The sequence below is a fragment of the Solanum stenotomum genome, chromosome 12 (assembly GCF_019186545.1).
Source record: "Solanum stenotomum isolate F172 chromosome 12, ASM1918654v1, whole genome shotgun sequence".
Classification (NCBI taxonomy): Eukaryota; Viridiplantae; Streptophyta; class Magnoliopsida; order Solanales; family Solanaceae; genus Solanum; species Solanum stenotomum.
In genome coordinates this window covers 43844679-43870780 of record NC_064293.1, presented here as the reverse complement: position 1 = coordinate 43870780, position 26102 = coordinate 43844679, and the positions used below count along the sequence as shown (strand labels likewise).

The 26102-nt window shown below is 32.9% G+C and overlaps 3 protein-coding genes and 1 non-coding gene across 5 annotated transcripts; 2 read left to right on the top strand and 2 right to left on the bottom strand.

The window, feature by feature from the left end:
* Window positions 1-191: 191 nt before the first annotated feature.
* On the top strand, window positions 192-728 carry LOC125847789 (polcalcin Nic t 1). Its single transcript, XM_049527481.1, has one exon. The coding sequence runs from the start codon at window positions 260-262 to the stop codon at window positions 512-514; it is 255 nt and encodes an 84-aa protein (XP_049383438.1). The 5' UTR covers window positions 192-259; the 3' UTR covers window positions 515-728.
* A 1086-nt stretch (window positions 729-1814) lies between these two features.
* On the bottom strand, window positions 1815-4941 carry LOC125848771 (probable serine/threonine-protein kinase PBL7). Its single transcript, XM_049528698.1, has 6 exons — window positions 4009-4941; window positions 3537-3794; window positions 3263-3438; window positions 3058-3137; window positions 2801-2948; window positions 1815-2401 (listed from the first exon to the last, which is right to left on the bottom strand). The coding sequence occupies exons 1-6, from the start codon at window positions 4565-4567 to the stop codon at window positions 2069-2071; spliced, it is 1554 nt and encodes a 517-aa protein (XP_049384655.1). The 5' UTR covers window positions 4568-4941; the 3' UTR covers window positions 1815-2068.
* Window positions 4942-12468: 7527 nt separating this feature from the next.
* Window positions 12469-12542, bottom strand: TRNAN-GUU (transfer RNA asparagine (anticodon GUU)). Its single transcript has one exon. It is a non-coding gene; the product is annotated as a tRNA-Asn (tRNA).
* A 3483-nt stretch (window positions 12543-16025) lies between these two features.
* LOC125848838 (double-stranded RNA-binding protein 4-like) lies at window positions 16026-25886 on the top strand. Of its 2 annotated transcripts, none has more exons than XM_049528782.1 (5): window positions 16026-16284; window positions 17647-17909; window positions 22915-23125; window positions 23274-23685; window positions 25513-25886. In XM_049528782.1, the coding sequence occupies exons 1-5, from the start codon at window positions 16155-16157 to the stop codon at window positions 25568-25570; spliced, it is 1074 nt and encodes a 357-aa protein (XP_049384739.1). In that variant the 5' UTR covers window positions 16026-16154; the 3' UTR covers window positions 25571-25886. The 2 variants fall into 2 exon arrangements, with proteins under 2 accessions (XP_049384739.1, XP_049384738.1); XM_049528781.1 differs by having other exon boundaries at window positions 16027-16290.
* Window positions 25887-26102: the final 216 nt, after the last annotated feature.

The following is a 26102-nucleotide window of genomic DNA, read 5'->3' as shown; positions in this document are numbered from 1 at the left end:
CTTCCACAAAGTGTAAACAGATTGGTTGTTGCAAAATTTTGTCCAGACCATGAAACCTCAAGAAGTTTTTTCCACAAAGCCCGTGTCCTAAGGCTAAGGATGGCCAAACAAACTAATAAGAATACCTCTTTATAAACCAAATTCTAACTCATTTTGCGGATCTAATTAAGTTGCCAAAAACAAAAACTCAGACCAACTTTGCCTACATTATAACCATCAAAAAAACAAAACAAAAAAAAGGCAAAGAAGAAATCAAAGAATGGCTGAAGATCCACAAGACGTAGCCGATCGCGAATTAGTCTTCAAGCGTTTTGATTTAAATGGTGATGGGCAAATTTCTTCAGCAGAACTTGGAGAGACCTTGAAGATGCTAGGCTCTGTAACCTCTGAAGAAGTCCAGTATATGATGGCTGAACTTGACACTGATGGGGATGGCTTCATTTCTTTTGAAGAATTCGAAGAATTTGCTCGAGCCAATAGAGGTTTGATCAAGGATGTTGCTAAAGTATTCTAGCTTTCTTGATGCACAAACTTTACCATTAGAAACGGATTTAGGGTGGGTTTTGTAGGTTCAACTAAATCCATTTCTTTCAGCTCGAACTATGTATACGTATGCAAAATATGTTTAAAATGTATACATATAATAAAATCATACTCATTCTGAAATCACTGACTCTAACATCTAATTTTAATATGTATCACTTTCAAATATGTCTTGGTTTTTCCTTCTTTTTTCTTTTCTTCGTTGCAAAAAAACTTAAAACTTAATTAAACTGCAACGTCTTATTCCTTACATTATTGTTGAGGTGGATTGTAGGTATAATATCTCTTTTTTTTGTTGGTTTTAAGTTGTTTGGTTTAAATAAAATTTATAAATTTAGGCAACTAGGTTCAACAACATTGAACTACAAGTTCGTCTGCCTTGCATTATGAATAGATAAGTTCATTATTTGGGGTCCTATGTGAGAGAGCTTTAGCTGTCATTATATCATAATCAGCAATCTCAAATAATGTCAAGGTAACCAAATTTTTGTTTATTGGTGTACTAATTTCTGAACCTATCTTTTTCTTAAATACCTAACCTGAAACAGATTGATTAACTTCAGCTTTGTTAATAAAGAAAGAGGTTAAAACTTAAACGTACCACCAATAGGAAAAAAAGGAAAGTGCTAAATGGCCAGAAAATAAAAAAACTATAATATTTTTTTTATTTTAAAATAAACTAATGTTTTTTTCCTTTTTTAGTTAAAATGGTAAAAATGTTTAAAAAGGTAAAATAACATAGATAAAATATCATTCTGGCCAAATTTTTTGGCCAAAAAAATTTTTCCGGAAAAAAAAAAAAAGGCACGAAGAGAATATGTTGTCAATTTCCTATAAATTTTTTAAATCTAAAAAGAGTTGTATTCAACAACAAAGTTTATGAAAGTCCCCATACCTTTTAAACAAACAGAATTTACTATTAATTTGGTGGCCTACTGTATTTGTCATCAACTGCTCACATTAAATTAAAGTTGAGAAATATGGCAACAGTTAATTAGTTACCGGAGAGAAACATGGCAACGGTTATTAGTTACCCCAAACTTCTCGGAACAAATTCAGATTTAGTCAAGCTCCAATGGATATTAGACACTGGTTGGAAAACCGAAAAAAATCTTTAGCTTACAAAAAAAGTGTCCTACACAGGTGGGGAGATAGGTTGAGGTAACTGGCGCGATCACCACGGTTATCCAATAAAATAAAAAAGGGAAGAAAAAGAACTAAACACGATGCATTTAGATAACCAGAGAAAGTTTGAACTTTGAACTTGCAATATCAAGGAAAGAAATAAGATCATGCCAGAAAACAATTCACAAACTTCTTTATGTTATCTCACAAAACAGAAACTATCATATTTCCCCACCAAAATCAGGGACAAATATATACAAACAGCCTATTCTTCAATCAGATCACCACTTTTCTATCTACATGTTAAAGAGCTTATCAGTTGTCACCCTAGAATCTTAGAATGGTGTGAGAGGGAAAAGGAACAAGGAGAAAAAAAATAATCAAATTAATCGTCTTTATATTAACGACAATAAAAATCATCATCTTCAAAGTCAGGTACTCCTAACATTGCCAATGCTAAGTGACTATTCATTTCACTTTTTGTCCGCTGCAATTGTGGATCAATCACACAATTATTACTGGAAATAGACTTTTTTCTGGTCAAGGAACGAACTTCTGTGCCTCTCAATATGGCAATAATCTCATCCATGTTGGACCTTCGAGACTCTTCAGTGTGTATACATGCAGCTGCTGCTTGAGTCATCCGAGCTATTTGTTGTAGGTTCTTTTGAGGGAATTTGAGTCTTGGATCAAGAAACTTTTCAAGAGCTCCTTGCTGCAGTAGTGGTTTTGCCTGAAAAGAGCACAAGGATATGCAAAAGGTCCCAATGTTGCCAAATTTTGATGCAGAGAGGCCTTAAACAGTCCACCAACAAGGAACAAAGATCCTATGTGGCAGTGACCATTTAGAACATAAAGATCTAAACATCAGCAAGGGTGAAGGCGACCATTTAAAACCAAATAGAAGGAAGGAAATGCACTGGCCTAATAATTTACTCACACATCCCTAGCGATGTCAAAAAAATTCTGAGTGGTGAAATTTACAATTATGCAGCAACTTTGGCAAAGGTTATGCCGAGTAATACGTATGCTTGCATTAACAATTACCAATCCCTATAGCAAAACTGATTTAATTATCACAAATAAAGGAGATATGATCACAGCTTAGGCATAAATTATAGCAAGAACCTACCCACAACACTAAGTTCTCTTCTCCTGGTCCCCTTTTTGCTTCAATTGGCTTCCTTCCAGTGAGCAGCTCCAGGAGGACAACTCCAAAGGCATAAACATCGGTTTTATCCGACACTTTACCATGCTGAAAATATTCAGGAGCTAAATACCTGCATATGTAATTCAAAGATTGTAAATATAAGGATGTTCTTTATGGTCTAGCAACGGTTTTAATTCATAGCCATGCCTATAGAAGAGTTGTCAAGATAGAAAATATACCCAAATGTTCCTTTAACTGTTTTACAAAGGAAAGGTACAGAAGGTGCAGGAGTCCATGTAGCTAAACCGAAGTCACACAACTGCGTATATCAAGGAAAGGATTAAAACACAGAATCTATCAACAACAAACTGTTCACTAGCAGATATGCGTAAATAATGACAATAACCAATTTGAGCTGTTAAATATGAATGCTCCTTTCATTACCTTGGGCGTCTTTTTGGATGAGAGAAGAATGTTGGAGGGTTTGATGTCCCTGTGAACAACACACCTCTCAGTGCCATAATGCAAGTACCCGATTGAATCAGCAATGCCTACGGCCACCTTATACCGTGTAGACCATTGAAGTACTGGACCACCTTTCACTCCCCTCTTCTTCTTATCTATGGATGAAATTCTATCTAAATTAGTCTCAATGAAATTGTGTAAACTAAAATAAAAACGACCTTATTAAGAGCAAAAGGAAACCAAGTATTCTCACCATGTAAATACCGCTCTAAACTTCCACCAGATACATACTTGTATACCAAAAAGAAACCCTCCTCTGGATCAATACAAAAACCAACCAGAGGAACAATGTATGGGTTATGAAGAGAACTAGCAATCATCAATTCCCTACAAAATGCCTTTGGAGACTCCTTGTCTTCCCTATCTAACCGCTTAATCGCAACAGTAGTTCTCATAAATCCAACTCTTCCTCTGAAAACATAGCTCAATGCTCCTCTTCCCAAAACTCTACCTAACAAATTCAAGAAAAGCAAATCAACATCACATGAATATCTCTTTCAACAACAACATATCCAATGTAATTCCACAAGTGGAGTCCGAGAAATACGCAAACCTTGCCCCTACCTTGGGAGGCAGAGAGGTTGTTTCCGATAGACCCATAGACCCTCAGACACGAATTTCTCTTTCAAACAGGGGAAAGTGAAAAAAGTTAAGAAATTGAATACCTTTAGAAAAATTCCTAGTAGCAGAAGCAATCTCAGGATAGGTAAACCTAATTAAAGAATGAGTCACAGGAGAAATACTCCTCTCCAGTGATTGAATTTTCCTCCATTTTAACTCTCTAGACAGGGGATCAGTTAACCCATTATCCAAATTCACCATCAAAACAGTAGCAGAAGAACATCTATTAACATTCATAGACTCAAGCTCAACCTGAGAACAAAAACTAAACCTAAAAGAGGAATGAACCGAATGTGGCTCCGCATTAATCAACTCAGTACCACATGCTCCTGACTCAGCAAGCAACCAAGCCTTATTATGCTCCAAACTGCTAACACCTTTATCCTTCTCACCGTTATCCTCGCCGGAAGCTCGCCGGCGACGGGTCGGAACAAAACAAGCCAACCCAAAATCCCAAATCATTCTGTAAATTAAAGACTTGATTTTTAACTCTTCATTTCCACAATGGTTATCAGTATCAGTGGCTAAAGCTTGAGTCTTTAAAGGGTATGAACTGTGAAGAGGCTCCACAGAGTTAGTAAAACTACTTGGAAGAAACCCCATTTAGAGAACGGATCTCGAAACGCAACACAGAAACCCACAAACCCAAAAATCAAGAAAATGAAAGAATCAAGAAAAGTGAACAACTTTGCTTGTAGGGAAGGAAAGAGTTACTTACTCTCAGTATATAGAAAAAAGAAAGAGAGCATTGCAGAATAAAGAATCAAATACTGTAATGAAAAAGTGTGGAAAAGTGTGAAGGGATTTTGATTATATGCTGGAAATGGAGACAGAGAGAAAGAGAAGGATGGTCCCTTGAACTACAAAAAGACTGACCCAGTTTAATTTTTGAGTTGATGGAATTACTGGCATTATTTATACCAAGAATGAGAAAAATGTGAATTGAGATAATAAATGCAAGATTCTTGGTGTTAAGGAAACCACAAGAATGATGCTTGGAAGGGCCTTATTATTTATTGGGGATTTTTGGATAAGCTTTATGACAAATGTAGGAACAGATTTATTTGGTAGTTTAAGGGTAAGTTAAGGGTTAATATGGATTTGGAAATTGGAATATTAATTATAATGCAACAATTAAGTAGGAAAATGAGACCAACATGGGTTGTGGTGCACTGGAGGGAGTGCTTAACACTTAACTAGAGGTCTCGGGTTCGAGCTTTTGGTATGAAGAAAATTTTGTTGGGAGCACTACCCCGAATGGATTTTGCAATGCGCGATCCGAATTTAATCTTGGCTCCAATGTGGACTCCGGAGCGAAAATTATTTTTTTAGGAAAATGAGATAAAATGATGGGATGTATTAGTAGTAGTTTGGTGACCTTCTCATCCCCCAACTACCTTTCTTGACAGCAGAGCTGCCTCTCTTTTGTCATTCCACTTAACATACTTTTGGTGACACTTCAGTTGGCTTGGCTATGATAGCTGTGGAAATTGTATAGAATAATCATCCTGTCAAGAGATGATTATTGGCAAACTTATTGCTTCTTGGATCAAATGGACGTGTTAGGTTAAAATTGAAAATGTTAAAATGGGTTGAAATATAAATTGAATTGCGTCATGACTTGCCCAAGTTTATCTTGGGCTTAAAATGGGTTGGGTTTTGATCCGTTCAATTTGACTCACTTAATTTCAATAATTTTAATATATTATTATTTAAGTTTTATAATCACAATTTGAATTTCAACTCAACAAAAATTTAAGAAAAGATATTATAGATGAATAGATAAATCATAAAAGATATAAAATAGATAGTACTATTCATACATTCAATATATGAACAAACATTACATAAATGCAAATAAAGAGTCTTAAAACGGGTTGAAATTAGAGATTGAATTGGGCTCAATTGAGGATTCTCTTGAAATGGGTTAAGGCTTGAATGAGTTGAGATTGAACCCGATTCAAATTAGGAAAAATTACAAAAATCTCACCTTTTAGTTTACTTATGGCCATTATCCCCTATAAGTTTTACAAATCTTCAAAATGCCTCATTTTCGCGCATCAGATTAGTGTATCATGTATAAAATGTGCATCAGATTAGTATATCATGTATAAAATGTAATGTATCTTATTTAACGATCAATGTATTTCGCGTATTAGATTAATGTATCAGCGCTATCTTGAGTTCAATCTTTAAAATTCTAGACGGGTTACCTATAGTTGGGCTCATTTTTGACACTCATAGCTTCTTGGATCACAACAATAATAACATCATCAATATAAGCATATCATCGATTGGTAGCTCCTATGATTCAAATATACATCAATTCTCGAGCCCCCTATTATTCGCTATGTTAAAATAGGCTGAGGTTGAATCATTTTTGCAATTCGTTCTTTGTAAGCAAAAGGTGGAGAATAAAAAAAAACTAATAATATTAATTAAATATTGATCACTTGAGTTATCAAACTCTCAGAATATGCCTACTTGTGTCACCACTCTTTAACTAGCGTTACCTTTGGGTTCAAAGATGGGATTGGAAAAGAGTCTTAGATTTATCCTAGTTATTGTCGATATTGTTTAAGAATCTAAGTGAATTAAAAAAATTATTAAATTTAACTCTTTCTGGCAATCCGTTTAAACCTAAGTTACATCTATGAATTCTTAGGCAAAATTTAAGGACAAGGACAAAGAAAGGAATGAGAGCAGGATCAATTAATTAAACATCATGTTCTTCAACATGCTAATAATTTGTCCCTATATTTCGAATAATATCATTACATGCTTCGTTCAGTGTAATAATGCCATAATCACAGTTACTTTAGGTTAGCCCCTCAATGTCAAATAGATTATTATGTAATGAATTATCGAACCATGCGATAGTGGTGACTGGTCATGTTAGTAATCAATCAACTCTTATTATTTATAACGGTGATGTTCAGATTAACTATAAATATCAATTATTATCAACTATTTATTATCTTTCACTAGTACATATATCGAATAAATATAGCGTATCAAAACTTAAACAATTAAAGAAGAAAAATCAACTACATTTTTACATTTCTTACTGAAATTTGAACATTAATCTCACACGATTTTTACTAACTTTATTGGTAATTCTCCAAACAATGGACTACTTCGATCCTTTCTCAATTAGTACTTTTTGTCAAATTATATTTGTGTATTATTTAGCACCAAGAAACAAATAAACATATTAAGAATTTACTAAATATAAAAAATGACTTTCAAAAGAATAAAGTTAGGAAAATATTTATCTACTTCTTTGAAAAAGAAAAAGAAAGGAATTAAGAGAACAAATGAACAAGCCGTCCAAAAGAAGAGTTAGCTACCTAATTAATGTGGATCAAGGTCATTAAAGTTACATACATATATCTTGCACCAATTAAACTGTATTAGTTCACAATTACTATATATAAAATGAGGTGAAAATTTATGTGTAAATTTATAGTTATATAATTTATATAAAGATATATGTTATGTATGCATTGATTAGTCTAACTAACCCTCGGATATAATTTGCTCCTATATTATGTGCGCATATAAAATTGTAAACGTATAAATAGATCGTAAAATTCATGGATAAGCTAGCAAATGTAAGAAAATATAATACTATATATGATAAAGAATCTATAAAATTCACTCTAATTAATTCTTTAAATAATTATTAAGTGGTCCTTGTACACCTCACATTGGACATTATGTCCACATGTTTAATTTAAATTAAAAGGATTTCATAGGTTGGAGGGGGTGTATGTGAATAATTGATGAAATTGGGTCATTGCACGTGTAACAAAATTGTTAATCAAATTACTGAATTAGGTACCGGCAGAATATCACATCAGATCTTTTATTGAATAATTTATTTAATTTATTTTTGGCAAATAATAATGGACCACATATATATTGCATTTTTCTTCTGTAGGGGATGAATTAATTAGGTATGAACTCTCATCTTATGCTATTGGGAGTATTAGTTTCGTTACAATTTAAATATTACTAATTCTGGACCAGTTGTTAAGTTGTCCTCTCACTAGCAATGAGGTGTTTATTTGTTTTAAAAAAAACATCTAAAGTTTTGTTTTAGATTTATGCTATATTTACCTTAAAAAAATAAGTTTCATAATCGATATTTCACGTTTATACACTAAAGGTTCACCTTACCTTTTTGTTGGCTTAAATTATATGTAAATATTCCTGAAACATATTTTTCACTTATCAAATACAGAAAATAAATTTACGAAAATTATAGTTAATTATTTTACAGTAAAATATATTCTTTAATTTATATCAAACAGTACTCTCTTGTGTATATAGTTCAATTATTTTAAATTAATACATGTTGATTTATCTATCGCAAATAATTTTTTTTAAAAAAAAGATTAATGGCGAGCTATATATGTCATTAAATATGGTGAGCCTAATAATCTTATAAACTATAGGTATGTGAAAGAAATAGCCTTCATGCAACCATTGGTTAATTATGATTAGTGGTTAAGATTTGCAAGAGTTGCCAAATCAAAGTATTACTACACTAATTGTTCCATAATTTATATAGATTAGGAGGATATAATAATAGTATATATTATTGGTATAGGAGAGTCGTTATTTGATGAAGTGTTGGGTCACCTAATGACATTACAGTTGTGCTAACATCTACTCATTTTCAATGAGTCCCCTATTGCTCTTCATCTCCAAAATTCTCTTAAGTTGACATTCTTTTTTTGGTTTTATTCGATTCCACACATAATACTAATTACGTACAATTATTTCATTAATTTATTTAAAATGAAACGGATAAATGACAATAAGAAAAATCACTATGATCCTTCTTCCTATTTCTTTTGAGAATTTTACATTACTATATTATTTTTCTTGAAATTATTTAGTGTTTTTTTCCTTTTTAACCCCGAGATAACATGTAATCGCCACAATGTGATAAACACTTTGTGCTCACGGGGTTACTTAGAGGCTGTATGTATCTATACTATGTATATATTTTGCAAATATTTTATTTCTGCCTTTTAAAAAGGGATGTTATTAATAATTATGATAAATATGAATTTAATGTATATACAACTTGACCTCTGGAATTACGTAATTTAGATGGAATAATTTGATTTCAAGCCCACTAGCTAGAGCATCATGACATCATAATCATATCTCACACCATGTGGGTAGCAAAAAAATGTATAAATGGAGAACGTCCACCACATGCAACAAGAAGAAAAAAATTATAAAATAAAAATTTAACAAAAACGTATGTGAAGGTCAAGTAGCAGCTAGATGTGTGCACATTTTGTTGCTTCACCATTTTTTTTTAAAAAAAAAAAAACAAAGCAACACAAAGATATACAATTTTTAACATTAATAGGATTTTTGTTGAATTTTCATAGATACTAGTAGCTAGTAGTGGTGGACCCAGGACTTTCAATAATGGAGTCAAAATCTGAAGAAATAGACACATAAAGTAGTCTAAGGGGGTTCTATATCTACTTTATATACTTAATAAATTATTTTGACTATGTATAAATAATATAATTTTCCGTCGAAGAAGGTTGGGATGAACCCTCACTATAATGTGGCTCCGGCGCCCCTGGTTGCTAGTTGTAATGTTGTTACGTGGTTTAACTATCATGTTTGAACTTTCATTCGGTGGTTGTCATGAGATGTAATAGATTATCTCATGTTAGAATCTTTAGACTTCAATTAATTAGTGATAGACATAACGTGTAGTAGAGCTTAATTAGCTTAAGATCAGTGACGAACTTAATCAAGTACAAAAATTAGGGCAGGTGAATTTGTGATCTATCCGTAAAACTAGATATTTTATGTATATATTTTATATATTATATGTTGACACTCATGCTATTAGAAGGTTAAATGTTGCACAATGACACTCATATTTCAGAAATCTTAGATTCACCTCTGCTGAAGATTAGTAATTAAATGTTGACATGACTATATAGTCCAATATAATCTCAATCTAACTAGAGAAGACTTGGATATATAATGAAGTCATTGCCTCCTTACGATAAGGTAAGAACATAAACATAAAAAGTTATATTAAAGAGAGAAATACAGAGTTGTCATTTTACACTAAAAACTATTTTATAATCTTGTTCAATTAGTATTATAGGAATGAAATGGACCTGAATACAATAAAATAGATAAAGATGATTTATATATTTCAATAAATTTGTGATTGATAATGATATGACAAATTGTAACTTGTAAGTAGTCAATTATATTTGAATGAAATGAAATGCATGTAGAGTGTTGTACAGGCATTTACAGAATTCCACTTCCATGGATGGATGCTTGTTTGTGCAATTAGATTTAACTTAATGGTACTTTCATCTAACCAATGATTAATTAAGAGGATAATAATATATGTAAAGGTAAACATATTAATTAACAAATGGAGAGAGAAAACAATAGGTAAATATTCGTTTTGCTCCCAGTCCCACAGCAAGTGGTACAAGTAACAATGTGGATCATGTGCCCCCTTAAGTATTGACTTTAGGAACCCTTTTGACGTATTCCCTCCGGTCAATCATAATTGTTCACTATACTAAAAATGGTTATTTAAATTTATTTTATTTTTTATATCTATTTTATCTTTGTTATTAAATACTAGAGCGTTCTAAATACTATTATTTATTATTAAATTTAATAAAGTCAAAGAATAATATAGATTTACCCTATAATTTATTAGTAATATTTTTTAAGAAATGTGTCTAGTCAATACTCAATAGTATAGTAGACAACCATTATTGGAAAGAAGGAGTACTAATTTTAGTAAAAAAGGAAAATTATATATAATAGCAAACTATTAATTCAAATAAAATGATATAACCATAGTTTGATTAATTGTAACTCATAGCAAACTGTTGTTATTTCACCTCTTTCCCTAGTGAATCTCGCTCGCCCCTCTCGTTCTCGCTGGGCAGTCTCGCTCGCCTCTCTCACTTTTATACAAACATAAATGTATAAAATGTGTTTGTGTTTGTATAAAGCGAGAGAAAATTGTGTATATATACATACTTTCGTTCCCCTCTTCCAGATCTCGCTCGCCACTCTCACTTTATACAAACACAAATGTATACATTGCGTTTGTGTTTGTATAAAACGAAAGAAAATTATATATACAAATACAAATGCATATATTTTCGTCCTATACACTTATGATTATACAAATACGATTCTGCCCTGCCCAATTTTCTTTTGTCTTTCTCTCTTTCTCGTTTTATACATACACAGATTATACAATTGATTCTTTTGTATATGTATACTGAAACACATTATACAATTGTTTTTTTTGTATATATGTATAGCGAAATAGCCAGCTTCTTTTGTATATATGTATAGCGAAATAGTCATAGCCTATGAGGCGCAATTATGTAAACTATAACTATAACATACAAATATGATTTTTGTGTTTGCTACGTGAAAGTTTCATGTGTATTTATTCTTTATCACAAATTATTCCAATCATTTGACTGCGCACTGTTGGGGCTAATTAATTCATAATGTTTCCGACGAGAGACGTGACGCATAATTAGTCTCCTATGCAAATTTTATAATTATATTGATGCAAATTCCCAACTTGCATTAGAACTGGGGGATATATGATACAACCTGTTTCTTAGTTAATTACTTAAAAAGAGCAACTTTCACATATAGCAAACATAAAAATCATATTTGTATATTATTGCTATAGTTTGCATAATTGCGCTCCATAACAAATTTTATGTTTGCTATGGAACTTTTAATTTGTATAATTCGCTACGAACATCTAATTTTATACAAATTGTTCAATTTTGTATAAATTCATTTATACATTATAATTTGTATAATAAGATATATATTTGTATAATTATAAGTGTATAAGACGAAAATATATGTATTTGTATTTGTATATACACTTTTCTCTCGCTTTATACAAAACAAACGCATTTTATATATTTTATACCGAAATGTATAAAATGACTAATTATATACCGAAAATGGCTAATTGTATACCGAATCAAATGGCAAAAAAAGGGAATGTTTGCTGCGAATTACAATTAAAATAAACTATGGGTATAAAATTTAATTTGAATTAATAGTTTGCTATTTCATACAATTTTCCCTTACTTAAATACTTTAGTAGGTAGTAATTCAGTATATTGATCTGCTCTGCTGTTGAAAAAAAAGCATAAATAATATTTTTTTTTTATGCCATTGTTGGTGAAGGGAGATAACTCTTTCAAATATCCCTAAAACGGGAGGAAGTAGGTCTTGCTTCATATTTGTTGATTTATTTACGTCACTTCATGCAAATAAAGCATGTTAATCGAGTAGGTAATTTTGAATTAGCTCCCGAAACTGTCTTGTTGGACCTGATACAGTTTTGGAATGAGATGATGCGGCCCACATGGTTCATGTAGAATCCAGCCCAATTTCCTAAAAATTGTAAGAATAAAAAAATGAAATAAAAAAACCGCTAGAAGGAGGGCTTGAACCTCCGACCTTGTGGTTAACAGCCACACGCTCTAACCAACTGAGCTATTCCAGCTACATTTTCAAATTCATATATAGTTTATTGTTAATTAGTTTTTAGCCCCAAATTCACAAATATTCTAGATAAATCATTTTTGGGTGAAGTTTCACCATGCGTTTGGTTATACTCAGAAGTTTTGGGAGAATATTTGACTATTTCAAAAAATATGATTTATATCTATAAGTTTTAAGTTATTAAAAATACCTTTAAGTTTGTATTGTCATTTTATAATGAACATGTTTCGGAAAAATAACCTTATAACAGTCACAATAACAAAATAACAATATGGACAAAAATAAGACTTCATTGCATATTTAAACTTGTCACTGATTCAGGATGAATATAACCTAGCTATTAAAAATAAAATTTCTATTTCTGCCAAGTTTTGTATGAATAGGAAAGAAGAGTAATTATTAATTATTAATGGAGTAATTTGATAGATAAATATTAATAAGGAAAAATAATAAATGATGGATGTTTTTTATAAAATATAAAAATTTGGAGTAATTTTTTAATTTTTTAAAATTTCCAAATATTAAAACTTGGCTTAAATACTTCAAATTCTAATATTTGAAAACTTGAAATATTTGACAAATATATTTGTCAAAAAATAACAAATTATGTAGTCAAACACCATTTTCTAAATTTCTGCAAAATTTTCCCAAATATATTTTTGAGGCCAAACAAATCCTTAATTTCGTGACCTTCATGATTATGTCTGACTATTTTTGTACGCCTTGATGCAAAGACATACTCACATAATGAGGAGAAGAGATTACTCCTCCGTTTCAAATTAATTGAATTATTGAGGTGTTTCATACCTTTTAAGAAAAGAAGATAAAGAAATAAATTAGATATAACTTTTCATTTTACCCTTATTAATTATTGTCAAATTTATGATTAAAATAACTAAACATTAATTAATAACTAATTCCAATACTAACTAATGAAGGGTAAAATTGGAAGAACATTCTAAAATAGTCTCAAAAATTAAACAATTAAGTTAATTTGAAAAATGAAAAATATTTCAACAATTCAATTAATTTGAAACGGAGGGAGTACGTCAACTTCAAAAAAATAAATTATATTATACTTTTTCAGTCCATAATTATTTGTACAGTTTTTTTTTTACTTTGTCTCTTTTTACTTGTCCATTTTGACAAATTAAGAAAGAACAAATTTTTTTTACCTGTTATACCTCATTTAATTAATTTTGAAAAGGTTAAAACTTCTTGAAAATCTTAAATTTTTAATTAATCCATTTCATAATTAATAAAGTGAAATGGGAGTAATTCACTCTATCAATCTTTGTTTTTTTAATATGTGTATCAATTCAAAAGTTGACAAATAATTATGACAAAAAAAAAAAAAAGAACTTTCACATATGGCCACTCAAAAATAGCCTAATTACTCTCCATAACTATAGTTTGATAATTACAATTCATAGCTACATGTTATAGGGAGGAGAGAGGCGAGCAAGAGAGGGCAAAGAGTGGGAGAGAGGTGAATTGTATATGTATATCGGTTAGATAATTGTATACTATACATATGTATGTGTATATATGTCAAGCGAGATTGGGAGAGGGAGGAGAGATGCGTGCGGGATTTGGAGAGGGAGGAGAGAGGCGAGCGAGAGAAGGCAAAGAGTGGGAGAGAGGTGAATTGTATATGTATATCGGTTAGATAATTGTATATTATACATATGCATTTGTTTATATGTCAAGCAAGATTGGGATAGGGAGGAGAGAGGCGAGCGAGAAAGGGCAGAGAGTGGGAGAGAGGTGAATTGTATATGTATATCGGTTAGATAATTGTATATTATACATATGTATCTGTATATTCTGGAGAATTATACATATACAAACATGACTAATTATACAAACTCGAAGTCAGCCCACGTAATTAATGTACAATGTTAGTCGTGAGTTGTAATTATAGCAAACTATAGCTATGATGAGTAATTAAGTAGTATAAATTTGCTTAACCGCGTAATTTTTCCAATATATAGGCAGGCCCATTTTTTATTTTAAATTTTATTTCCTTTTGAGACGTTTGATGAGCACAAAAGCAAGGAAAAGGAGAAAATCAACTACAAGTTGTACATTAAAAAGATATTCTTATTCGTTTTCATAAATTGATTGACATAAAACAAGTAAATTGAAAATACTTATATGTGAAAATCAACTTTGTAATTTTAATTTTACATGCTAACAATAAAGATTATTTCTAATATTTACGTTTTTAAAAATCTATTTAAATAAACTATTTACTTTTCTGTCTAAGTTATCACAATAAAGACTTTTATACTTGACATATAAACTTATTTGACTTTTAACTATAGTTTTCACCGTTCGTCAAATACCATTTATTAATTGCATGAAGTGACTGCGACAAAAATTACATTTGACAAATACCATTCATTATTAATTCAAAAAACTAAACATACAAATTTCATGGGACAAGTGTCTTATGAGTTCAAATGATGTAGTTATCACCATTCGTCAAATGTAACTTAAAGATTGCATTAATTGATTGCGACTAAAAATCACATTGTCAAATATCATTATTACTAATTCAAAAACTCAATTCCTACAAATCGCATGGGACAAATGTCTTATGAATTTAACGATGTAGTTTATCATAATTCGTCAAATGTAACTTAAAAGTTACATTAACTAATTGCGACTAAAAATCACATTGGTCAAATATCATTAATCACTAATTCAAAAACTCAACTTACAAATCGCATGGGACAAATGTCTTTGAATTTAAACGATGTAGTTATCACAATTCGTCAAATGTAACTTATAAATTGCATTAACTGATTGCGACTAAAAATCATACTGGTCAATACCATTAACTACTAATTCAAAAAATTCAACTTACAATCGCATGAGACAAATGCCTTATGAATTTAAACATGTAGTTATCACCATTCGTCAAATGTAACATATAAATTGCATTAATTGATTGCGACTAAAAATCACAATCGACAAATACCATTAATTACTAATTTTAAAAACTTAACTCACAGATAGTATGTAACAAATATATTATGAGTTCAAACTCATAAATAAAAATTGACTAATAACTTTTTTAAATCGTTTTTACATCATATTATATTTAAACTACATTATTTTGATGAATACAAAATTGAAATAAATTATATCATTTTTAATTATTAAACAAATCAATATCATAAAGGATAAATCTAAAAAAGAAGAAGAATACAAAAAAAAATTATTATTAAAAAAATAAGCTTAAAAAATAAAATCAATTAATTAAATAAAGAAACAAAATAAATAATTAATGATTAAACTACACCAAATTTATAGTTACATAAAATAATAAGTACTATATTACATGAATTTAACGATACAATATAATAAAACTCAGAAGAATACTCCAAAACCCAATATTATATTCTACACTATTACAATTACAAATACATGTAACAACCATCCGCAAATAACATTACATGAGTTCAAATCCCAATTTCTTTGTCTAAGAAATAAACCTAGCATATTGCAAAATGTTGTGTGTGTAGTGTGTACCAAGAATTACAAATTGCCTTCTCTTTCAGTGAACTCTAAAAAAACAACTTGGGAAATATCATCTTCTTCAACCATGGAGGATGTGAATTCTGTCACTCAAAGCTCTGAACAGCCCATCAAAATGGCCGAACATGTGATTATTCAAAACCCTCAACCAAACATTTCTGAAACTGAAACTGAAACTGAAAAAGGAAAAGGAGAGCGTCAAAGTAAGTTTTTCATTCTCTGTTTTGCTGTCAAGTGCTGGTAGAGATAGTATTCTTTTGATATTTTTTTTTAGGTGTTTTGGTTTCTGGATCTGTAAAACGCATCAACCTAGAAACTGTTAATTGTTTTTTTCGGAGGTGATGGAAAATGGGGTTTTGTGGTGATACTTTTTTGCTATTATACGGGATGTTTGTGTTCTGGAAGAGGGGTTTCTGGGAGAGTAAGTGGTTTCTTACTTATTTTCTTTGTGTTCGGTAGGTAAGAAAAATGTATTATCCTAAAAGCATTTTAAAATAATTTAGTCAAATATTATGGGAGGTGGGAAGGTAGAGGTGTGAGGTGGTGGGGATGAGGATTATGGGGGGTGGCGGTGAAGATGAGGTTGAGGGTGGAGAGGACACAATCAATGTGGAATGCCACTTGCGGAACTTGTTTTCTCTACTTTCATTAGGAAGTCATTTTCCTCATTTTCAAGGAGCTTGTTTTCCTAGAGAAAATGTTTTCCAAAATATTTGACCAACCGAACATGAGAAAATTGGTTCATAACGAAAGCACCCTTAATCTAGGGGAGCATCAGTTGTGTGTCTGTAATTTGTGAAGTAGGGATGTTCTTCAAGAGTAGCATCAGAACAATGAGATTTCTTTGTTTCTAATTCTTTCCTTAAGGAAAAAAAACACTTTTGGTAAGGAGTAGAGAAGAAACCATGCTAGTACTGGGATTCCCCCCCTGGCTTTTGGGCATCTGGTATTAAGAACTCAGTGGTGCGTTTAAATTCCTGTGGGGTAAGCCCAGTTAGGGGTTAGAGCTCTTCCTATCGGGAGTTATGTTCTCCCTTCCTAGGGGTCGAAGCCCAAACCACTACTTGACGTTAGACGGATTCCAACCATCACACCTACCCCTTGCTGGTACTGCGAGGTTTTTCTTGAATGGTTTACAAAGGATATGAACTGATTTAGAAGCCTAGGGTGCTGAATTAGTAGGATGATGCATCCTACACCCTACACCCTACACCCTACACCCTACACCCTGGAAGGTTTTTGTTGTTTTTTTGGATAAAGATTTATCTGAAGAATCAGCGCATGATTTAGTTGGTTTGTATGCACATATATAGGTGTGTGCTAGTGTATATATAATGAAGTATGCAGTAGGTGTTTAAATTAGCCCTCTGTTTTCAGAAAGATAATTAAATATATGTTTTGAATGGAAATGGTTATTCAAATCTTGCTGTTTAGCCCTTTTTTTATAAAAGACGACATACAACAGATATTTTTGGTTTAACATGTTTGAAACTCTTGGAACCTAATTTGTTTATGATACTAGCTCCACTCTGACTTGATATTGTCATTTCTCGTTGTAGATATTCATGAGGAATTCATTCACAAGAATCGCCTACAAGAGTTGACCCAGCGGTCGTCCCTAGGTCGTCCTGTTTATCACACTGTCAATGCAAGCTCTCAGCATGCACCCCTCTTTAGATCCAGTGTTTTGGTTGATGGGGTTTGGTATACCTCTCCTAACACATTTTCACATGTAAAGGCTGCAGAGCAGGATGCCGCCAAAGTTGCTTTGATTGGCGTGAAAGAAAAGCTGAAACATGAGGGATGCCCTCTTATTCGTGAGGTTTGTTGTATTCTTGCTAAATAATATATTTTGGTTATTCAATTTTATAAGAGTCTAAATGACTTATATCTTAGTTGCTAGGTGATTTTCTCAAAGGGACATCTTATTTAAGGCATGCCTGATTTTAAGGTGGCACTCACTTTTATAAATGGGCCTTGAATTTTAATTTCTTTGGGTGGTGCATTAGGGTTAGAGTACTGGATATGTTGAGGTTAAAAAGGTTGATTCATGATTATCCTGAATTATGGCACTGATAATGTTGTAATATGAGATGAAACTCTCTTCTTTCTCCAACTGAATAGGTCAGTAGATGAAAAGCATGAAAGTTGTGAATAAAAAAGCGTACTCATGCCCTTCATATATGGTGTAGACTGAGGCATTACAGTATTGTATTCATTTTTTCTTAAATCTCTATGACTACTCAGAAATCATTTTTGATCTATCCTTGATATTTTTAACATGTGAATATTGAGGAAGCCACCGGTTGAGACTGCAATATTCTGAAATATTTTTCTTTATCAAAGATCTAAAAGACTATGATGATATGTTGGCTTCTGTCCCAAATGTTGTCTCAGAGTATAATTAGTTTCCAAAGTACTGCCTAGTAATTACCAAGTACCAGTTCTTCCAAAGATTTTTTTTTCACCTTCTATATTTTTTATGTCCTCTATACATGTTTATTCTCGGACTTTCCTGGAACTTGAAAGTTCCTCGAAAGATTTAAGTCAGCTTAATTCCGGAGGAAGTAACTTGTTCACTTTTGCTCTCTATTACCCATCGTCATGTTCAATTTAATTGGCACCGCACCAACGCATTTAACTTCAGCGGTGGAATTAAGTAACTATAATTAGTTTGATCTTGATGAATAGGTTCCTATAGCTTTGTACTTTATCCCCTGGGAAGAAGATGTGATGGTGACATGTCACAAAAATTTTCTGTGAAATAGCTGTAATTCTGCAGGCAGGTTTAGTTAATATTCTTCATACCCGCATAATGGTTAGACCAAGCTGATTACGGGTTGAAAAATTCAGTGTTTTGGTAGATTATTTACCAATTTCATTGGGTGAAACAGGATGATTCTCGTTGTTTGAAGTGTAAAACACATCCTTGTTTGTCAATAAGCTGAGAGAACCCGTAGGACTAGAAGATACTTCCTTTGGCATGGATGCAAAGAAATTAAAGGTTATAACCTAGTCAAATGGGAGATAGCCTTGAAAAGCAAAGACAAAGGAGGTATGGGTATTAGAGATCTAAGGAAACAAAACAATAGTCTTTTGATGAAGTGGTTATGGAGGTATAATGAAGAGGGGCAAGCTTTATGGAAGGATGTCATCAGATCCAAGTATGGTGAGTACAATCCTTGGTGCAGTAATGTTAGTGTTGATGCCTATGGGGTGGGGGTCTGGAGAACTATCAGAAACTTATGGCAAAAACTTGAAGCTAATACGTATATTGAAGTGGGAAATGGCAGGAGAACTAAGTTTTGGACAGATGCGTGGAACAAACAGATTCCTCTAAAAGAATCCATTCCAGATCTGTTCTTACTATGTAGTAATCCTGATGCAAATATCAATGAATATTGGACAGCACAAGGGTGGGATATAATCTTCAGAAGGTTTTTGAATGACTGGGAAGTGGAGAGAGAGGCAAAATTGCTAGAGCTTTTAGAAAAATTCCCTGGCATCACCAATGCTCCTGATTCTTTGAGATGGAAACATAGTAAAGAAGGGGCTTTCGCGGTTAGCAGAGCATACAAAATGGAAAGTCCACAGCAACGCAACTCTAAGCAGAGTTTGTGGAGAAAGGTATGGAGAACCTTAGCACCAACTAAGATAAAATGCTTTACATGGTTGGTTGCTAGAAGGGCTTGCCTAACACATGAAGTGCTGAGGAGAAAAGGAAAGATTATAGTATCTTGGTGTTCATTATGCGGGAACGCAGCAGAGACCAACCAGCATCTATTCTTGCATTGCAACTTTACAACACAAATTTGGGCCATCTTCCTCAGTCTCACAAAAACAAACTGGACCATGCCCGAGCATACTGCAGATTTGTTGAGTTGTTGGATAAGAAGAGGGGGAGCAAGTGTCAAAAGGCATGGTGGAGGATAATTCCACATTGCATTTGGTGGACAGGGTGGAAAGAAAGAAATAGTAGAAATTTTGAAGATAGGTCCAATTCCATTCAGAAGGTTAGATGGGATTGTATTGCATGCTTTTATTTTTGGTGTAAAGAGAAAGGTTTAGAGGTTACAGAACAAATTGTAGAATTATTAGGACCCTTGTAAATATTTTTTTTTAATTTTTTTTTCTCTTCTTTTGTTCCCCTCTGTTTGCAGGTCACCAACATCTCCTTAATGCTGAAGAATACACCATTATCATTTTCAAAATAAAATAAAATTATGTGTAAAGTGTAAACATTTACCTCTGTGCTTTAGCTTGTAGAGGTCATTTGGTAATTGGTTAGAGTTATGCAGGTATTAGTAATGTATGGATTAGTTATGAGCGAATCTATGTATTATTTTGTGCATATATTAGTTATGCAAGGATTAGTTATGCATGTATTAGCTATTCCACCTTCTATCCTGCAAAAAATGATACATAGATTCCCTCATAACTTATACATGTATGAGTTATGCGGGTTTCTGAATTATCAGCCAAAGGTCGTATAAGTAAGACGGAAATCAATACATAGATAATTTGTTTTTCATCCAACTACCAAACGACACCTTAATGCTATGTAATATTATATGAGCTCACTGGAGACCTTTCCCTTTTTAACTTACCATAGTTGATATATTATCAACTTCAATCACATATATTGTTCAGTTGTAAGTGATAAAAGCATTTTTTTTGCTAACGGTCACATGAAAATTAGTGAACTTTAAAGTACTATTCGGATATTCCTTTTTCTTCCGGAAAATGTGGTAGGTGAGTCAACTTACGTTCATCTTGACTAATTCCAATGTCTACCTGATACCTTCCACCACAGTTTTAGTCTGAACAACTCTGATAATCATTGATAAGAAAGAACCTGGTTCTTGGAGTACTTGTACCGGAGACAACTGCTAAAAGAACAAGGTCCATGTGCAGAGTTATAATTGAACCTGATACTGGTACAAGAAACATATGGATTTGATCAGGTTCACATAACCTGGTCACTTACTAGGTTGCGGTGAGTGGAAGGTTGGTCTCATAAAAGACTTGAGTAAGAGCTCACATCTTACTAAGTCATGATGATCAACATGAAGCTGGTTCTTAGGGGGAGGCGTGCATTTGAGTGCGTATGCGACTATAATGATTGAGTTATATTTTGTTATGGGTTTGCCATCATCAAAATGGGGAAAATTGTTGAGCGAAGAGCCATGAGTTAGGGAGCTATGTGGTTAGCTAACAATGTGAAGTTTTGATGATTAATAGATGATTAGGAAAACATAACAAACATATACAAGAACCAGATATTATACATGTCTCAAATAAGGACTGGTAGTGATTATGAGTTATGACTAAGAACGACCAAAGAACGAATTCCTTAACATGTCTACTACAAGAGATGCCATCAAGAGTACACTGCAAGGATTGAAGAAACCAGGTCCTTCACATTAGTCTTGAAGTTGACAGTTGATCGAGAGCAAAGCAGATTCCAAGTGCATTGATGGATTCCTTGAGAAATTACGATTATGGGTAATCTGGTGCAGTAAGGAACAAGAAGCAATATGAAAATATTATCATATTTGCACACAAGGAAGAAGCTTTAGTAATAAGAGAAGGTCGACGTGGAAGAAAGATGGAAATAAGGTCAAACTTGGATTAGGTTCTTGAATTCTTGAACTAATCCATGTTGAGTTGGGAGAACAAAAAATGACCATCTACTACTATATAAAGCGTTACATTGATGTTGTTGAAGAATCCACACAGAGAGAAAATAGATCATACAAAGAGAGAATAAGAACAAGGTCTTATCACAAAGTTTTTTCAGTTTGAGGAGAGTCACCTGGCAACAAAAAAAGAACCTCTTCCTATCCAGATTTATTATAACAGTTCTTGTTGTCTAGTTTGTTTCGTTGAGCTGAACTTGTAACCTTTACATTCCTAGTTATTTGTCATAGCTGTTGTTTGGAGTTGTATGGGCTTCCTTCACTAAGTAGAGTCTTGAAAGAAGTGAGATACAATTGGGAGAAATCGTAAAGGGGAAAAGGTGCTATAGTTGTAGATCCCTTGGTTATAGAGTTGTAACATAAAGCAGTGACTCAAATTTAGTGGTAATTTGAGAGGGAAATCCTACAAGGCAGGTCGTGTTTTTTTGTTCTTGGGAAAGGGTTTTTTCCAGTAAAAATCTTGTGTTAATTATTTTAATTCTGCATTTACCTATTCCATAGTTGCTGGTTCTTCAGTATATAGGTGGCGTCAGAAAATAACACTAGATTTTTCACGAGAAACCCACAGAGAGAGAGAGAGAGTGGGTGGGGTGGGAATAGACTATTTTTCTCTAGCATTGTGATGTTGAACATTTATGTTCACTTTTATTTTACATATATGGATGTATAGGGTACATTTTGATTTAAAGAAGTTTGTTTATTTATGTGTGCATTGTTGAAGAGCCAGAGAATGAGACTTAATGGAAAAGCTTTCAGTTATAGCTGTTGTACTAGTATGGTGTTTGGATATTAGATGGGCACATTCTGTTTCAAAAAAGTAGGTTGATTTATTTATGATGTGTTAAAGAGCCAGAGAATGAGGCTAATTGAAGGGCTTCAGTACTAGTGTGGCGTTTGGATCTTAGGTCTAGCAGACGGGTTCTTTGTTTCTATAGTTTCTGAAATCTAAAACTTATGCTCCAAAGATCAGTTGATCCAAATCTGTTTCAACTCTTGGTCAAATCAACCCTATAAAAGTTTTCTATATCCATTTACACCAAAGTTGGAACTGGAAGGTGTTTTCTGACAGTCTGAATTATAATATCCTTTTTCATATTACTAATATTATTTTACCTTTATGTACTCTAGGATACAGTGTTTTGCAAGTCTATCCTGAATGAGTATGCTGTTAAAATGAACCTGGAGAAACCTACTTATCAGACAAGTCAATCTATGGCAGTGCTTCCTGTTTTTAAGTCTACCTCGTTCTTCAATGGTATTCATTATACGGGAGAAATCGGGAAAAACAAGAAAGAAGCTGAACAGCTGGCAGCTCGAGCAGCAGTTATTTCCATCTTAGGTCAACCACCTTCTCCCAAAACCTCTTCCGGAAAAGGAAGGGGATCTCAATTCATCCAAAAAAAAAGAAAAGGAAGGGGATCTCAATATTTAATCTTTCAAGTGCTTCCTTGTAATGAAATGTTAACTTTTCATCACTTATTTTGCAGAAACTGGTGCTGGAACAGTGATGTTTGAGATCATCAAGTCTAAACGCAAGCTTTATGCTGCACTAGATAAAGTTCAGGATACAGGTGATGTTAATGCTGGCTTCTTGCCAATGGAATTTGGTCGTCCACTTCATGTGGATAAAAGAAAAGAAGTTGAAATTAGTGAAGGTGCTGGGAAAAAGGCTAATAGTGGACTTTTAGCATATAGTTTGGGACAACCTAGTGATGTTCAGGCACCAGATCAGCTTCATGTATTTAAAAGACCAAAATCAGGATCTTCAATAGTGGAAGTGGCGCCTCCCATAGTATTTGTGCCCCCTGTCCTGGATCCATCTTTGCTTTGCTCAACTTCTGGAAAGAAACGGCGAAACAAGAGAAAAGCAAAGAAAAAAATTGTGCAAGTTGACCCTCAGTAAGTTTTCTAACTTGTTAGAATGTATCTATATTTGTTATACATGTCTAGATAATTGTATAGTAAGTAGACATAGAATGCTATTAAAGGTTTTGTTATAATTAGGTTTGCTATTGATTAGGAAACTCTTTTGTTTCATCAAACTTAAAGTCCTGTATAAGATGTCTGTTCTATGTTCACAACCAATTAAATAAGTGTTCTGTTCATTTTTTCCTTTTGCCGTCTATATCCTTCCTTTTCCCCTTCATGAGTGACTAAATCTATCTGTTTGCCATTCAGGATTACATTCTCCCACGTCCTTTAGTTGTTACAGTGTCTTCTTGACGCTAGCAAATTGGTTTCTGGTCAAATATACTGTATCAAGTCATAAGTCTATTAGTAGACCGTATTATAAATATCTTATCGAGAGGAACACAAAAGTAAAACTATTGTCCTCAAAAGCTTTGCAAAAACTCAGTAGTGCATTTGTTACTTGCGTCTCCTGCACCATCAATCATTTATGGTTAATATAATGAGTTAATATCAAAATTTGTCAAGTTAGCCATATATGTCACCTAACCTTCCTAATTAGTTGTCCATGTAAGCTGTGACACATCAAAACAGTGTGTTGTTCATGTAGTAGTATGCACCACACATTTCCAGCACTTAGTGCGCAAGCATGTAATGGCGTCTTCTATAACAATATTGTTTTTTTTTTCTAAAGGAAGTTTCTCTTCTGCAGTTTTTAGTACTTCTAATTTATTTATTTTTTGAGAAAGCAACAGAATATTTAAATTTCCCTATACAAGAACTACCACAAGGCCCTCTTTTATGTTTAAATATTCAAAATTCTCAAAAGATTAATATCCATTTTAGACCGCTTATACTTGAATACAACGACATACCCAATGTAGTCCCACATGCCACTTATATTTGAATGCAATAAAAAAATTAACTTCTTGCTTGAAATTGTGCCCAAGTCGAGGAGGGCACAAGAAGTTGGACAAAGATAAATGTTGGTAGTTAGTACAGATGCTAATTTGCTTAAAGCTCGGATCACGTTAGCCTTGGAACTAAATTCCAGTTACTTCATTTGCAATGTATTGGGACAAATATATTGCATTTGTAAGTTTAAGGTTGCTTGTCAAAGGGTTACTTCGAAAAGCTACTGTGACTCTTGTCTAATTATGAAGTGAAGATAGGGAAGAAGTTGGTCACATGTTAAGTTGAATGACTAACAAACATGTAAGTGGTTCTCAATTACAAACTTATTATGAAGCTAAGATAAAGAAAAACTTGAAGAAGAAGAAGAGGTTATTTTGTGAAACAACCTAGTTGAATGAGAACCATTCAATTTAAGATGGATGAAAAATACAAGAGAAAATGCAGGAATTGTTATTTACTTGTGGGTGCCTAGCCATTCTCATTTGAGAGTTTTTTGCTTTCATGAGGTTTTCCACTTTGACTAAATCAGAGGAATTTATTCAGTGTTTTGCTTTTTTGTCTTCAAGAGAACCTAGTGTGATTAGTGACAGTATAAACTGTATGTATCAGGAACTACAATATTTGGAACGCATAGAGATCTCTATCGACTGTTTTATTTCTGTGACTAATTCGCGCTCTCCATCTCTCACTACTCACTGATTACACTACCTAATCATATAAATCTGACTCCTAGATAGCGATCATATTATGAGTTCTTCTGTTAATGATAGTCCTGCCACCTCATTTATTTTAACGACCCAGGTACTCTTCAAGTTGTTTTCATATTCACAATCACCACTTTTTTTTTTTTTGGCCACTCTGTGTTTTAAGTTTCTTAATCAACAGATCCTCTTATATATGCAGGGTGCCTGCTTCTACGTTGCCATTGGCTCAAGCTCCGCCCTGCTCGGTGACACAGTGAGTTTCTTAGGCGGTTATTATTTGCAGAGGTGAAGGAACTTAATGAAACGCCAATTGTGTTTGCTGGGATTAGTTCATCGTTGGAATATGTTGCATATCTGGAATGGAGTCCAATATCTGTTACCACTTACCTGAACAACGCATAAATGTATGTTAATCTTCTGTAAGTTGTTGCTCCTTGTAGTAACTTGGTACAGACAGTGTCCGCCTTGTCGAAGACATGCAACTTTTGCTGTAGTCGTGGATAGTTTCTTTATGGGTTTGATAAAATACTGGTGTCTTTCTAGTTTTTGGCACATTTTTTTACTACTTATAGCGTTTTCTTGCATTGTTGGCTCTAATGCTAATTGCTAATAAGTGAAATGGGTTTCACAATTGCAAGAACCTTATGAAGATTACCCAAGACCATATAAGTCGATCAATCAAGAACAACAGAGGTGTAACAACATACACCTCTGCACACCTAGCCCTGTCAATTGAAGCATGAACAACACAATACAGGGGCTCAACATTGAATAAACTATGAATTGAGA